Below are 16,533 nucleotides of genomic sequence, written 5' to 3'. Positions count from 1 at the left end.
GGTGCCGCTCGATGGAATCTTGAATTTAATTGAAACTAACGATCGTTTTCTGCCCTACTCCCTCTCCCCTCACCTCCCACTCTATTGTTATTTTTTTTTCTAATATTTAATTAAGGACTGCCTCTGTTACAGGCCCGGTGGGTTGGACCGGCCCCGGTTGCCTTTACTAGTTTGGTGCCGTTCGGCGGAATCCGGAATTTAATTTAAACTTAGGATCGATTCTGCCATATTCCCTTTCCCCCACTACTCTATTGTTACTTTTTTCCAATGTTTACACCTTGATCCGACGTAGTAAGTGGGACCGGCACTGGATGTTTGTTTTTGCTTGACCCCAACCGGCTTGTTGACTCTTAAACTCTTACTTCTTTGGTGGCCCCTGTAAAACTATCCTCCATTGCTGGTCTGCCAGACCTGATCTACTTTCCCGCCCCCCTAATTCTCCCCCACTACCTTCCAGGGTCCATGGACTTGTTTATGTGTTATGCTATGCTCTCGTAATTGATGTAATCATGTAACTCTGTTTTTAATTTTTTTACGTTTGCCTCATGTAAAGTGCTTGCAGTGTAGTTCCTATATCCCTGATATATAGGCTCTGCGCATTGGAATAACATACACTATAGATTTGACATCGGACTAAGGGCAGTATGTCTCTATCGAGTATATTAAACTTAATTACATGTGTGTGCCAGCTAACTCAGAGGTCACTAGAAACGTCTTGAATATACAAGAAGGGATTAGTCTCTGACAACGCATAAACATGACAACTTTGTTTCCCTTTAGAATCGGAACAGTCTCAGAATCGTGGAAACAATAGATAACAGTTTCACTCAGTCAATCGTGCATGCTTCGTTTCTACAGAGTTGAACAGAAATAGAGAGATGGGCATTTCAATAAAAGGCTTATTTCTCATGCAAGAGATATGAATTGCTACAATCGTATGTACAATATGTACGAGGTTAGCAGTAAGATAAAATAATACTGCAATAGCATGGTTTGTAGCTATGACCTATATTAATCAAAATACATACATAAATAACATAATGCTAAAATGTGATACTCATCTGATGCTTCTAAATTGTTCTACCCCAGTGTACCTAACCTAAGTGCAGCACGAGGTTTGAAGTAGGTGCTGTTTCTAAAGTATAGCTAGCTATATTTTAGTTTAGCCAAGAGTTGCCAAAAGTTTGTCTATGTTCTAGTCCGCTCCATACCTGAGAATGAGAGAGGTTGGAATCTCTTTTCTGGACCGATAGGCTAACCCCCGCAAGGGAAGTCCGAGAGCACTGGAGCTGAATTCTCTGCGAGGAGGACGGCAGCGTCAGGTCAGTGCATCAAGCTGGAACTTGATCTCCTTACGAACTTGCCGTAGTCGGAGTTGGATCGAATCCTCCGGGAACCGCAATTTGCCAAGGCAAATGCTGTATATTTATACCTTGAAGGTGTCTAGAAATGCCACTATTGACGGAAAAGTCGGGCAGAGGAACGTCATGAATGAACCCCTAAGGAATAGATGTTCATGCATACTTAATGAGTTCTTGGAGAAATCAATATTCAAGCTGAGGGAAATTCCTAAATGCTTTAGGGTCTGCTTTTCCAAGAAGTCGTTGTGACGTGGGTGGACGGAAGTAGGTGGCCATGCCTGTATTTGGTTTGTACGGACAATATCTAAATAAGGGCCGGATTTCTATGTCCAAATAAGGGCAATGTGAATTGTACCTATATAAGGGCATAAATCAGGAAACCTATATGTGGAATCTAAATTTACACACAACACGCTCTGATAACTCTGGGTCTAGCCAGCGCTATATAAAAAGAAGACCGGGCCAAGGAAACGACACAACCAATTAGTTAGAGGACCGATATGTTGCAAAGTTTGCTAGCTAAAGCTCGAAAAGAGCATCCTCCGGCTCTCCTAACCCGGGGGATGACCGCCAGGTGCTTATCAAAAGAGCCCATGAGGTGAGTGGGCGTGTAAGATATGATGAGGTCTGCAAGGATTTCAGGGGATTGGGCATTAAGCATACAGTGAGTAATGCACAAAGCCTTAAAAAGAACACGCTTTTCCAGAGGGAGCAAATGGAGTCTATTAATGAACTCCGAAGTATGACCAGTCCTAGGGATTCCAAAGAATAGTTGGCTGCCGCTTTCTGTATCCTCTGGAGGCGCTGTATCTCTGCTCTATTAACTCCCAAATATAGAGCACTGGCATAATCCAGCCTAGACAGTATGGTGGCCTGGATGATAACCTGCCGGATATTAGCCTCAAAGAAGCCCAACTAAAAGTTTGACCTCGAAGGAGTCCGAAACAGACTCCAGCCACAACCTTGGTTTGGGTCTGGAAGGAGAGAGCCGCATCCAACCAACCGCCCAGATTTTCAACTGTCTGCTTAGGTAAAGGTGGGGACCCAAGAACGGAATGCCACCCTTGCTCACTCCACAAATTAGTGTTTTTTCCCCACCAGCAGAATTTCTGATTTCCTGGCACTTAGTTGGAGGCAGTTTGATGTCATCCAGTCCGCGACCACTGTTAAATACTCTCTGAACTTAGCAGCACCCCGAGCGGGGTTGTCGGATAAGGCGATCACTAACTGTATATCGTCTGCGTAGAGGACCACAGTCAAATCCCTATCTTTTGCCACCGCTGCCAGCGGTCGAATGTAAATATTAAAAAGGGTCAGACTCGGGGCAGAGCTCTGCGGAACGCCCTGGCGCACACTGTGCTTCTGAGAACAGAAAGGGGGGGCAATCATTTGAAGGGATATTTCCGAAAGAAACGAGGAGAGCCACCCCAGGGCAGGGCCACTGATGCCAATGTCCTCAAGGCGCTGCAAAAGAATCTGGTGGGATACAGTGTCAAATGCCGCACTTAAGTTCAATACAATCACAGCGGAAGTGCCTCCAGAGTAGAGAGAGTGATGCAGATGTTCCGTGACCACCAGTTGTGCCAATTCCATACTGACGTAAACCATTCTGGGATGGGTCCAACAGGTTGTTAGTGTCAATGTTAGTGTCAATGTAGCTAGAGAGGATGGAAATCGGTGATTTTGGCAGTCAAAGCGAAGAGGCGGGAGATAGGACGGAAATTTGCAGGCTTGGAGTCATCCAGCGTGGGGTTCTTGAGGAGAGGGATCACTTTAGCATGTTTCCAGGCTGTGGGGACCACAGCAGAGGTTAGGGACAGAGTTATGAGGTCACAGAACACAGTCAATAACTGCGGTAAAACAGCCTTAAATTGGTCGGGTTTAAGGGGATCAGCCAGAGTTCCAGATTTGAGTTTGTTGCAGATTGACCGCATGGCTTCATGAGAAAGCACCGGATAAACAAAGTGATGGACCGGTGACGGCCGAGGGATAAGGCCGACCTATAGGGGGTGCTATGTGAGAAAAAGTTTCGTAGATATCGTCCACCTTTTTAATAAAAAAGGCACCGAGGGTCTCACATTGATCGTTGGAAGTGAGGGGGATCAGGTTGGTTGCCCAGAAGTTTCAAGATCCTTGAGTTGGGAGAATATACATTTAGTGGGATAGTTGCTGTTTTTAATTTTTGTCTGAAAAAAAAGTCTACTCTCATCTTCAAGAAGGACTTGACAAATCCTTGTCCATTCTCTTTGTCCGACACTTTAAAATCCCATTTGTGTGTAGAACATTCAAAATGCTATTTGAGGGTTTTAGCTTTACCTGATTCCAGTGGACACGTTATTTGGGGGGAAAAGTCCGATATCCGGCATAGTAGTTAGCCCTATCTCCCTTTGGATGCGGATGGGCGCAGGCTGGCTTACTTTTGGCATGCCTGCAGCACAAATTACATGTAAAATAATTTATGTAGAAATAGAAATTCACAATATCTTCTCTCTTGATTTTACTAAATGCCGGAAAATGCACTGTTCTTATAGCCTTGTAATTTGACTGACATCTTTCATTTCTTTAAGCACAATTGAAAATAATTCAGATGAAAATTGCCCACCACAAAAATAAAAGGATTAACATGGACTGTAATGCCCTTTGAGGAAAAAACCTAAGAAGTAATTTAAGAATGTATCTTTTACAGGTGAAAAGATTTTCTGCTCCACATGTATTCATGCTAAGCAAAGAGGAAAACGATTTTTTTCGTGTCCCACAGTGTAGACAGATACAAAAAGCAGTGGTGTTCTCTGTACCAGTTCGAAAACAATGAGAGCAAAACTGAGCATTTTTTTATATTGAAAATAATGTAATTGTTGGAGAGCTACACAGGTTAAAACAAGTATGGTAAATGGTATGAAGTGCTTCCACTTGTGATGTAGAGTAATGTAGCCTTACAATAGGACTGGGAGTCTTTCGAACCTGCTGCTTGTCATGTGAATAGATGTACATTATTTGGGCCACACATGCTCCTTTAGATATCATATTCATCTGTGGCCAGGTCCTAGTTTTGTGGTGCAATGGGAGATGACACATGGTGCGTTTGCGGTCCACTTCTTAACAATTCTGCTGCTACGTTTTCCGCACAGACTATATACTGTCGGTCCAAGTAGACAAAATTGCCAACTGATAGTCTTGGTCAGATTTAGCAAACAATACACTCTTGGCATTAAAGCCAGGTTTTGAGGCTCTGTTTGCTGTGACCATTTGTTCGGAATTCAGCGTTTGTTTGTAGAATATTACCGGCACTAATTACTCTTCAGAACCATTGTGTACTGATTTTGTTTATCTTGGTAGTGCTTCTTTGACTTGCCTTTATTTGCTAACCTCGGATGACTGTAGTGGATTCCATGCTCATGGTGGGAATTCATCCAGCATGCCTGTGTGGAATTGTTGTTCATATCCAGCTCAGTGAGCATTCCAGGTTTTATGTTGGCAGAATCTTTTCAAACAAACATTGGCAAATCCCTTCTATTTCATCTACTTTTTTTTATTTATAAAGTTTTATATAGTGCTAGCTAGACCCGTAGGTATCAGAGCGCTTTACACTCACAAAGAAAAATAAAGATTGCATAACATCGCAAGATATGAGGCTGCATAAAGATATACGTAAAGGCATAATACTTATGTGTCCAGTGAGGGGAGAGAAACGCAGGGGGTTGACACAGTCAGATGACCACCATCCTTGAAGGTCAGAGTGAGGGGGGAGTCCATTATGTTATTGAAGTCTAGGATGGTTGACTTGGTCGGCAAAGTATTGGTTGAGGAGAAGGAGTTTTAGGTCCTTTCTGAAGCAAGAGAAGGAGGGGCTGCATCTGAGGTCAGTCGGGAGTGCGTTCCACATCCTGGGTATGTTGCCAGAGAAGGACCGGCACTGGGTCATTTTCTTTTTCAGTTTCGGAGGGATGAGAAGAAATGAGTTGGTGTTTCTCATAGTTCTGGATATTCCTGCTTTTACTAGTTTGCTGTTTAGGTAGTTTGGGGATTGGGTGTGAAGGGCCTTGTGTGTGATGCAAGCCAGATTGTAAGTACATCTACCTTCCATGGGAAGCCAGTTGAGTGTGTTGAGCGCTGGTGAGATGTGTTCAAATCTTTTTACACCAGTTATGAGTCGGGCTACCATGTTAAGGACTGTCCTTAGTGGTGCTAGGTGCCCTTTTGGGGACCCTTTTAGGATGGTGTTTCCATAGTCCAGTTTAGATAGGACTCAGGATTGTACAATTGTCTTGAGATCATCTTGAGGAATTTAAGGTTTAATTTTCTTGAGATGTTTAAGAGAGTAGAGAGCACTTTTTGCAGAGTTCTTGATGTGGTCCTTCATTGACAAGTTTTTGTCCAGGGTAATGCCTAGTGACTTTACTGGGTCAGATAGGACGAGGGAGCAGTTTAGAGCATCAAGCTCCTTGAGCCAGTCTTGAATTGGTTGGTGGTTACTTTTCTGAGAGAACAGTATTAGTTCCGTTTTGTCTGGGTTCAGTTTTAAGTGGTTTGCGTTAAAACAGTTTTGGATCTTGATTAGAGTGCCATTGAGGTGTCGGACGTCGCTGGGTGATTTAATTTTGTAGTAAATTTTTGTGTCGTCTGCATAAAGGTGGTATTGAACCCCTGCTTGTTTCAGAATAATTACAAGGGGTTCCATGAAGAGATTGAAGAGGGATGGTGAGAGGATCGATCCTTGTGGGACTCCAAGTTTGACTCGAGTTGGTACAGAGAGGCAGGAGTTGATTTTAATCTGTTGCGAACGGTGCTGAAGGAAGTAAGTGAACCATTCTAGTACTGTGCCATTAATGGCAGAGCGCTTCTTCTGAGTCTCAAGTAGAGCTGGATGGTTTATTGTGTCGAATGCCGCTGATAAGTCAATAAGGATGAGGAGACAGGCCTCACCTTCATCTAAGGCTCAGTGGATATCATCTGAAATATTGAGCATCGCTGTTACAGTGCTACAACCTTTTCTGAAACCTGATTGAAAGGTGTCAAGGAGGTTGAAGTCATCAATATGTTTGTTGAGTTGTTGGGTTTGATGGTCCTGATGAGTTGGAGAGGAGAGTAATGTTGGGAAATGCCGATCAAAAATGGTGAGGTGCAGGTCAGTGGCCTGTATGAGAATGTTTCCTGTTCTGAAGATAGAAATTGTGAGTTCCCCTTTAAAGGTAGGGGTGACTGTTGTGGAGATTTTTTCCCCATAGGGAATATTTACTGATTTGGTGACTTGAAAGTGAAGAAGGAAGGTGTTCTTCCACTTAGTTGGGCGATTTGTGTAAAAGATGAAGATAGTTCATCTACGCGAGACATATTGGCTGTGCCGATGTCTTTTAGCCATGTTCTACAGCAGTGTGGAGTGGCATTGTGTAGAGTGGAGTAGCATGGGAGTGGTGCCAAGTGGAGTGACGTAGGAGTGGCTTACAGTGCATTAGAGTAGATTAGAGTGGAGTGGTGTGGCGTGAAATAAGAGTGTCATAGAGTGAAGTGGCGTAGAGTGGCATTGTGTGGAGTGGAATGGGGTAGAGTAGCATAGAGCGGTACTCTGGGGAGTTAAGCGGCGCGGAGTAGAGAACTGTAAAGTGGAGTTGCATATAGAGTGGCATAGAGTGCAGTGGTGTGGACTGTTGCAGAGTAGAGTGCAGTGGCATCAAATAGAGTGGTACAGAGTGCAGTGGCATAAAGTGCAGTTGCCTAAAATAGTGTATGGTGGCATAGAAGGCAGTAGCTTAGAGTGGTGCAGAGAAGAGTGTTGTAGAATGCAGTGTCATAAAGTGCAGAGGCGTAGAGTGGTGCAGTGGCTTAGAGTGCACTGACTTAAAGTAAATTGGTGCAGATTAGAGAAGAGTGGCATAGAGTACAGTGGCGTAGAGTGGTGTAGAGTGTAGTGGCATAGAGTATAGGGTATGGGGTGGAAGGGAAAAGAAACAACATGGAAGGGGGCATAGGTGCTCTGTGTACGTTTCATCTCTGTAGTAAGCAAAATGCGGTGAATATGGTTATTGAATGATCTTGTCTCCGTTTGGGGCACATGTGACTGTCAGTTTTAATTTATGCCCAAGAAAATGGTGTAAATCTCAGCCTACAAGTCTCTTGATAGATTCCACCTAATATTAAAAGGAAGCGTTGTAATTATTTTCTTTAATGTCACACTTTTCTCAGTGATTATATTCATTTTCTGTTACACCATTTCACAAGGAGAAATTATTTATGCATATGTTTCTTTTTTACTTTTATAAAAGGTCCTGTGATTGCCTCCTCTGTCTTTTCATTGCGGGCTCAAGAAAATGAACATCAGAATCTCTCATATAGTCAAGACTTGGAAAGAAAGAATGACGGTCATGTTACAAGTGAGTGTGAATTGCAGATCTAATGTGATCTGACAGTAATAAGTGGAGTGATTTTCCAATTAGCCTGAGAAGTGAAAATCCTGAAACAACAAGCATTGGCAAAGCCAATAGGTTCCCCCTTTGGCATCTGTTGGCTTTACCAATGCATTTTGGAAATACTGCACGACATTGGCAAGAGGCTGTCCACCCTCCATCGCCAAAAGTAGGAAAAAGAAGTGATGCAGCTGGATCATTTAGTAGGCATGCGTACGAGTGATGACATGCGTGCCTAGTAAAATGATGCAGGTGGCATTTTTTAAATTTAATGATCTGAGGCTGATCAGTAAATACATTTTTTCTATTTTGTTTTAAAAGGTAGCGCAAAGGCACTTTTAAAACAAAATAATGCAGTGGGGTCAGCAGCAATTCGCTGCATGATTCTTCCCCCAAATATTTTTAAAAAATATGGTGGGCATAGGGGGGCAACAAGGGAGTGGGTTGGGGATAGCAACAAGGAGTGGATGTGGAAGGGGAAAATCAGGACATGGGGGGGAGGCAACAGTGGGGGCTGGGGAGAAGCACATGAAAGAAAAGGCAGGGAGTTTGGCAGGGGAAAATCACACCGGACAGCTTGCTACATGAGAGAGACAGCAAAATGGAGCTGAAGGATGTATTCGGTAGGGGGAACAGGAGGGTACTCATGGTGGAAAAGTGCATGCACTCCCATGAAGTGTTTAAGCAGAAAGAAAAAAGTAGTTTCCTAAATGTGAGCTGTGGAAAGATAGAAGTCTGCCAATCAGAGTGATGGTAAAGAACCTTTGAGATAGCGGGGGCACAAGAACAAGATGGAGAAACTAGGAAAGCCAGTAAATAAGAATGAGGCAAGTGGGAGTGACAAGAAAGCCCCGTAATGGTTTGTAGTCCTAGGCAGCATGTGCTGTCTATTAGGTGCGATTAAAAAAAGAAATGAAATCTCACAAATTGGCCACTATGGTATTCTGTGTAAGGCCACAAAAGGTCTTTTGCAACAGGACAACTTATGCAGTCTAATAGGTTGGAAAACAGTTGCAGAAGTTCATCTCTCAACAATCAACAGGAGGCCACAGAACTGCAATTGCAGCTCTTTTTTGAACTTTCACATTGCATGCCACACTAGACATAGTAAGCATGACGAACCGCAAAAGACGTGGCCATCCTGTGCATACCAAGTCAATAAAAGAGAACCCAGCCAACATAGACAAAGGAATGATTGAGGACCATGGCCAAGATGGCATTCTTTAAGTGTGTGATATGTATTTTCATTTCATCAGTTACACAAATTTGAGGACATTTGGAGGAGTTTTATTCATTGATGTAACGCTGTACAAGGCATAGTTTGAAGTATTTTTTTCTTTATGTTTGGGTTTTGAGAGGTTCTTTATAACCCAGTTATCAACTCAGGTCACCAGGTTCTTTATGTTCAATTCAGTCCCATTTTACACTGGACTGCTCTGGGGGCGCTTTATATCTTGCTGAATGAGAATGTAATACCAATATTCTGCATTTGTTCGGCAAGAACGGCTAGAATAATGACCCTTAATATCTGAGAAATAGTTGTTTCTTCAGTTTAGTCCATGAGACTCATGTGTAACCTATGTAGTGCTGTGTAAAACTCTATAAAAGTTATGCAGAAAAAAAGAAAACTGAGCAGCGCCAGAGTTTTAAAGTTGCTAGCCGATAATTTCATCAGCTGCGCTGGCACTAAAAGGCCTCTATGCAGAGAGCCTTGTGAAATGGCACCAGAACAACTCTGCGGTGGTTAATGTAGGATTTGTACTTGAGGCATAATTGCAGTACACAATACTATGCAAAACATCTGCTATGGAAACGTCGGTCTTGTAGGTAGGTGGACAATATACTGCCTAGAATATAAAAGGCATGTTTCCAACTTCGAATTTAATCAAAAGGAGACCGGTATCTGAAATGGGCTCTACATGTAATTTGGTGCCTATGTGGGCCTGCTTTATGATAGCCCCAACTCCCCGTCCTGTTTTGGTGTTAGAGCGATTCTCATTCAGTAGGAAATAACCTGCAGGAATAGCTTCTAGCAAAGATTAGATTAGATTAAAATACTTGTATAGCGCAATGCGGCGTCCCAGCGCTGAAGCAAGACAGAGTGGGGAGCAGGCAAAGAGTTAGCATTGAGAGAAAAGCCAAGATGGTGTCTAAATCCCCGTTAAAAGCCAAGATGGTCTCTAAATTCCTGTTAAGCATGTTGCGGCTAGAAAGAGTATATCCGTTTGATCAGAGTGTAACAGTCTGTTTAACCAGTCTTCTTCTATTCAGATATATTATCTTTAAGATATTACTATCAGCCTTTATGGTGGGATGTTAAGTTATAAAATATATAGAGTGCATGGCTGCCCCAGCCAAGGGGCGTCCCACGGCTAAGCACAGGCAGCAGAGGCTCCATGTTGGCCGACGGGTAAGGAGCTCCGGCCGGGAGCTCCCGGACGTGGGATCGCCTTTTGGTGTTAAACCTGGAATTTTGCATCCCATTGAACCATCTCCTCCAAGTGATTTTAATGCCACAATTTCTGCAGATCCCTGAAAGTTAGTTGTAGCAGAGAAAGCCTATGCTTCTCTGCTGCATCCCCTCAGTTGAGTTGGTGGCGCGATGCGGCCATTTTCCCCCCTTTGGCCGGCCTCCTTGGTGGTCTGCTGGTCTCAGCTGGAGGACCGTTTGTCGACCCGCTGTGCTTCGAGGCCATTGCCTCCACTTCTTCTGTGGTTTCTACACTAGACTTAAGTTAGGACTGCCTTTGTTACCGGCCTGGTGGGTTGGAGCAGCCCTGGATGCCTCCATAAATTTGGTGCCGCTCGATGGAATCTTGAATTTAATTGAAAATAACGTTGTTTTCTGCCCTATTTCCCCCTCACCCCCCACTATATTGTTAGTTTTTTTTCCAATGTTCAAGCAAGGACTGCCTCTGTTACAGACCCGGTGGGTTGGACCTGCCCCGGTTGCCTTCACTAGTTTGGTGCTGTTCTCGGGAATCTGGAATTTAATTTAAACTTAAGATTGATTCTGCCATATTTCCTTCCCCTCACCACTCTATTGTTACTTTTTCCAATGTTTACACCTTGATCCGACACAGTGAGTGGGACCGGCACTGGATGTTTGTTTTTGCTTGACCCCAACCGACTTGTTGACTCTTACACTCTGACTACTTTGGTGGCCCCTGTAATACTATCTTCCATTGCCGGTCTGCCAGACCTGATCTACCTTCCAGCCCCCTGATTCTCCCCCACTACCTTCCATGTTCCATGCACTTGTTTGTGTTATGCTATGCTCTTGTAACTGATGTAATCATGTAACTCTGTTTTTATTGTTTTAACGTTTACCTCATGTGAAGCACTCTGATACCTCCGGGTCTAGCCAGCGCTATATAAAACTGCAAATAAATAAATAAGAAGGAAGACAGGGCCAAGGAAACGAAAAGACCAATTAGTTAGAGAACAGATACGTTTTTATGGCCTTACGGAAAGCTTCTGATGTTCACCCGAAGGGAATTTCAAAGTTTGGGAGCCAAAGCTTGGGAGCTCTTAAACCGCTGAATGACCGCCAGGTGCTTATCAAAAGAGCGCAAGAGGCGAATGGGCGTGCAAGGTATGATGAGGTCTGCAAGGATTTCAGGGGATTGGGCATTAAGAATACAGTGAGTAATGCACAAAGCCTTAAAAAGAACACGCTTTTCCAGAGGGAGCCAATGGAGTCTAATAATGAACTGCGAAGTATGACAAGTCCTAGGGAGCCCAAACAATAGTCGGGCTGCCTCATTCTGTATCCTCTGGAGGCGCTGTATCTCTGCCCTATTAACTCCCAAATATAGAGCCCTGGCATAATCCAGCCTAGACACTATGGTGGCCTGCATGATAACCTGTCGGATATTAGCCTCAAAGAAGCCCAACAGAGGTTGGACCTTGAAGGAGTCCGAAACAGACTCCAGCCACTTGGTTTGGGGCTGGAAGGAGAGAACCGAATCCAAACAAACGCCCAGATGTTTGGCTGTCTGCTTAGGTAAAGTTGGGGAACCAAGAACGGAAGGACACCATTGCTCACTCCACAAATGAGCGTTTTTCCCCACCAGCAGGATTTCTGATTTGGAGGCGTTTAGTTGGAGGCAGTTTGATGTCATCCAGTCCGCAACCTATGTTAAATCCTCTCTAAACTTAGCAGCATCCCAAGCAGGGTTGTCTGATAAAACAATCACTAACTTTGTATCGTCTGCGTAGGAGACCACAGTCAAACCCCTATCTTTTGCCAGCGCTGCCAGCGGTCGGATGTAAATATTGAAAAGGGTCAGACTCATGGCAGAGCCCTGCGGAACGCCCTGGCGCACTCTGTGCATCTGAGAACAGAAAGGGAGAGGGCGATCACTTGAAGGGATCTTTCCGAAATAAATGAGGAGAGCCACCCTAGGGCAGGGCCACTGATGCCAATGTCCTTAAGGCGCTGCAAAAGAATCTGGTGGGACACCGGGTCAAATGCTGCACTTAAGTCCAATAAAATCAGAGCAGAAGTGCCTCCAGAGTCCAGAGAGTGATGCAGATGTTCCGTGACCACCAGGAGTGCCGATTCCGTACTATGACGCTGATGGAAAACATTCTGGGAGGGGTCCAACATGTTTTTAGTATCAATGTAGCTAGAGAGGATGGAATTGATATGGGCTTCGGTGATTTTGGCAGTCAAAGGGAGGAGGGAGATAGGACGGACATTTGCAGGCTTGGAGTCATCTGGTGTGGGTTTCTTGAGGAGAGGGATCAATTTGGTATGTTTCCAGGCCGTGGGGACAACAGCAGAGGTTAGGGACAGATTTATGAGGTCACAGAACACAGGCAATAACTGCGGTAAAAAAGCCTTAAATTGGTTTAGTTTAAGGGGATCAGCCGGAGATCCAGATTTTAGTTTGTTGCAGATAGACCGCATGGCTTCATGGGAAAGCACCGGAAAAACAGAAAGTGATGGAACGGTGACGGCCGAGAGATAAGGCTGACCTATAGGGGGTACTATGTGGGAAAACGTTTTGTAGATATCGTCCACATTTTTAATAAAAAAGGCAGCGAGGGTCTCACATTGATCGTTGGAAGTGAGGGGGGATCAGGTTAATAGCCCAGAAGTTTAAGATCCTTGAGTAGGGAGAATATACATTTAGTGGGATAGTTGCTGTTTTTAATTTTCTCTGAAAAAAAGTCCACTCTCACCTTCAAGATGGACTTGACAAATCCTTGTCCATTCTCTTTGTCCGACACTTTAAAATCCCATTTGTGTGTAGAACATTCAAAATGTCGTGTGAGGGTTTTAGCTTTACCTGATTCCAGTGGACACGTTGTTTGGGTGGGGGAAAAGCCAGAAATCCGGCATAGTGGTTAGCACTATCTCCCTTTGGACACGGATGGGCGCAGGCCGGCTTGCCTTTGGCATGCTTCCAGCACTAATTGCATGTAAAATAATTTAAGTAGAAACGGAAATTCACAATATTTACTTTCTTGATTTTACTAAATGCCGGAAAATGCACTGTATTTTTAGCCTTGTCATTTGACTGACGTCTTTCATTTCTTTAAGCACAATTGAAAATAATTCAGATGAAAATTGCCCACCACAAAAAGCCCAAAGAATAATAACCTGGACTGTAATGCCCTTTGAGGAGAAAAGTAAGAAGTAATTTAAGAACGTATGTTTTACAGGTGCAAAGATTTTCTTGCTAAGCAAAGAGGAAAACTAATATGTTCGAGGCATATGAGCTGCAGATTACACACTTGTGCATAGATCGCCATCTGGTGTTGGGCCCGGATGTTTGCAGTTTGTTTTTCCTCTTGGAAAGTCTTTGGAAGTCAAGAGGTAGGTGACTCCTCCCTTGGATCGTATTGCGCATGGGCTTCGGCTCCATCCTCAGATTGTTTTTTACCGCCATCGGGCTCGGATGTAATCTTCGCGCTCCGGTTCCGAACAGCTTCCAGTTCGACGATCGACGCGCAATCCTCACCCCAATTCGCGGTATTGTTTCGATCGCGATCTCCCCACTCGACGCGCCTCTCATCGCCAAGACTTTCGGTTCCAGTCGTCGACGGCGGCCTTCGGGCCTACCCAAGCTCCGGTCCTGGCTAATGGAAAGGACTCCATTTAAAAAGTGCCCTCGATGTGGGTCCAAATTCCCCCACACCGATCTCCACGAGGTATGCAATCTCTGCCTCTCCCCTGAACACTAGGCTCGAGACTGTCCGGCGTGTAAATCCTTCCGGTCCAAGAAAACTATTCGGGATCGAAGAGCCAGAAGAACCATGGCACGCTCCTCGACGGCGATCCCGGACGACATCTTCGAGGAAGGCGTAGACGCTCCAGAACAACACACCGATGAGGGACTCGTCAGCGCCTCCGAAGCCGACGATTCAGATGTGGAGGACATCACTCCGGCACAGAGGGTCGTGAGTACTAATCTACCCCCACCCACACCCTCACCGGCACCAAAAAAGGCTTCGGTCACGCCTTCGCCTTCGGGCCTAAGCAAGACCAAGGACACTGCTTCCCACACCGCACCTTCGGGACCGGTAAAGAAGCCAATTAAGCCTTCGGGCGGCTCGGGCTCGAGCCAGCCCACCGTCGGAGCCGATAAACACTCTTCGGCACCGAAAAAGAAACCGGCCTCCATCTCAACACTGAGCCCCACACCGAAACACTCGGGGTCGAGACCCAGCTCCTCGGCACCGACCCCATCTTCGGTACCGACAAAAGCACACAAGGCCACCGGCACCGACACTTTGAAGCCGAAATCCATCTCGGCGCCTACTAAACAATCGGAGCTTTCCAAGCACGGTTCCAAACAACGAACCAATACCGATAAATCTAAGAAACCAACGGCCCGACGCCTTCGGCGCCGACGGACCAACCAACCTCTCCAGAACTATTCCCCACCTCCACCACCTCCTCCACCTCCTCCACCTTCTCCACCCCCACCTCATCATTCCCCGACCCCATCCCCGGATGATGATGATCAAGGGGATCCATATGATGACATAGGGGATGTGCCCCAAGATATACCAACAGGGGACCCGACTCCCTCAGGATCCCCAGACCCATGGGACGATTATAATATCCCTGATATCCCTAACGTCCCACAAGACGATCTTTACCCTTCCAGACCTTCTCCTCCAGAAGACTCCTTGGGGTTCAACCATTTACTGCAAAGGGCGGCACACTACCATGGGGTAGATTTACATACAGACCCAGTGGAGGAGGATTTCCTTCTAGATACATTTGACACCACACATAGGACCACCTCCATATTGCCTATGCCTAAAGGTGTTATAAAACATGCGCCGGAGATCTTTAAGGAACCAGTCAGGGCCAGGGTCATTAACCCGCGCATTGAAAAGAAATATAAAGCCGCCCCAACAGATCCCTCCTACATCAGAGGGCCAGCGCCACTAGATTCCCTGGTAGTATCCACAGCACGGAAAAGGTCCAACTCCCAGGCGTCAGGCGACGCACCACCACCTGACAAAGAGTCTAAACTCTTGGACGCATCAGGCAAGCGTACTGCATCTCAAGCGGCCAATATATGGCGTATCGCCAATACACAAGCACTACTAGCGAGGTATGACAGGGCCCATTATGACGAGTTAGAAGCCATAATGCACCATCTCCTTGATAAATACAAAGCTAGGGCCAATGAGCTAATTCAGGAGGGCAAAACAATTACTAATATCTCCATACGTTGTGCCTTAGATGCAGCAGACACAGCCTCTATTGCCATCAATACTAGTGTCCTCCTCCGTCGCCATGCCTGGCTAAGGATATCAGGTTTTAAACCAGAGGTACAAGCCTCCATCCTCACCCATCCCTTTGACCAGGAACATTTGTTTGGCCCAAAAGTGGATGACACCCTAGAGAAAATGAAAAAGGACACTGACACGGCAAAATCCATCGGAGCCTTACAATCTCACCCTCCCAGATGCTCCTTTCGCCGCTCTTCCTTTCGGAGCAAATCCAGAGGCTACTCCTCAGACACCGCTTCCACTTCATACAAATCCTCTACTCAGTCCATCTTTACAAGGGGTTACCAAAGAGGCGGCTACAGGGGCAACAATACCAAAGGCAGAGGCAAAACAAACACCGCCCGCTCTGCCACCGCGCCTACCCAATGACTTCCCTCCACTTCCCCCAGATCATCCCACTCCGGTCGAGGGCAGACTCCAACATTTCCTTCCGGTCTGGACTACCATCACCTCAGACAAATGGGTAACACAAATAATTCGGTCAGGCTACTGCCTAGAACTAATATCTACCCCCCAAACATTCCACCCAGACAACACCCAATGTCACCAGAACATCTACTGCTACTCAAGCAGGAGGTAATCTCCCTCCTAGACAAAAAGGCTATAGAACACGTTCCTACCAACCAACAAAATATGGGGGTCTACTCCCTATATTTTCTCATACCAAAAAGGGACGAGACTCTACGGCCCATCCTAGACCTTCGGCCCCTAAACAAATACATACACTCAGACCATTTTCATATGGTGACGCTTCAGCAGGTACATCCGCTGCTTTCCCAAAACGACTTCCTCACGACTTTGGACCTAAAAGATGCTTATTTCCACATTCCAGTGCACAACGCTCACAGGAAGTACCTCATATTTGTAGTGGACGGCCAACACTACCAATTCAAAGTGCTCCCGTTCGGAGTCACAACCGCACCATGAGTATTCACCAAGTGCCTAGCAGTGGTGGCAGCACATCTGCGAAGACAACACATTCATGTCTTCCCATACCTAGATGACTGGTT

General features: G+C 45.4%; 1 protein-coding gene across 1 annotated transcript in view; it reads left to right on the top strand.

Moving 5' to 3' along the window:
• LOC146859257 (uncharacterized) overlaps positions 1 to 16,533 on the top strand; it is a 164,904-nt gene that overhangs the window by 19,498 nt on the left and 128,873 nt on the right. The window contains exon 5 of the mRNA XM_085649951.1: positions 7,622 to 7,729. Within this exon, the coding sequence (XP_085506077.1) occupies positions 7,622 to 7,729 (108 nt within the window). The remainder of the gene's footprint in view (positions 1 to 7,621; positions 7,730 to 16,533) is intronic.

The sequence above is a fragment of the Triturus cristatus genome, chromosome 3_2 (genome assembly GCF_964204655.1).
Source record: "Triturus cristatus chromosome 3_2, aTriCri1.1, whole genome shotgun sequence".
Lineage (NCBI taxonomy): Eukaryota > Metazoa > Chordata > Amphibia > Caudata > Salamandridae > Triturus > Triturus cristatus.
Note: the sequence above shows the minus strand (reverse complement) of the source record. Positions and strands in the feature narration are given on the sequence as shown.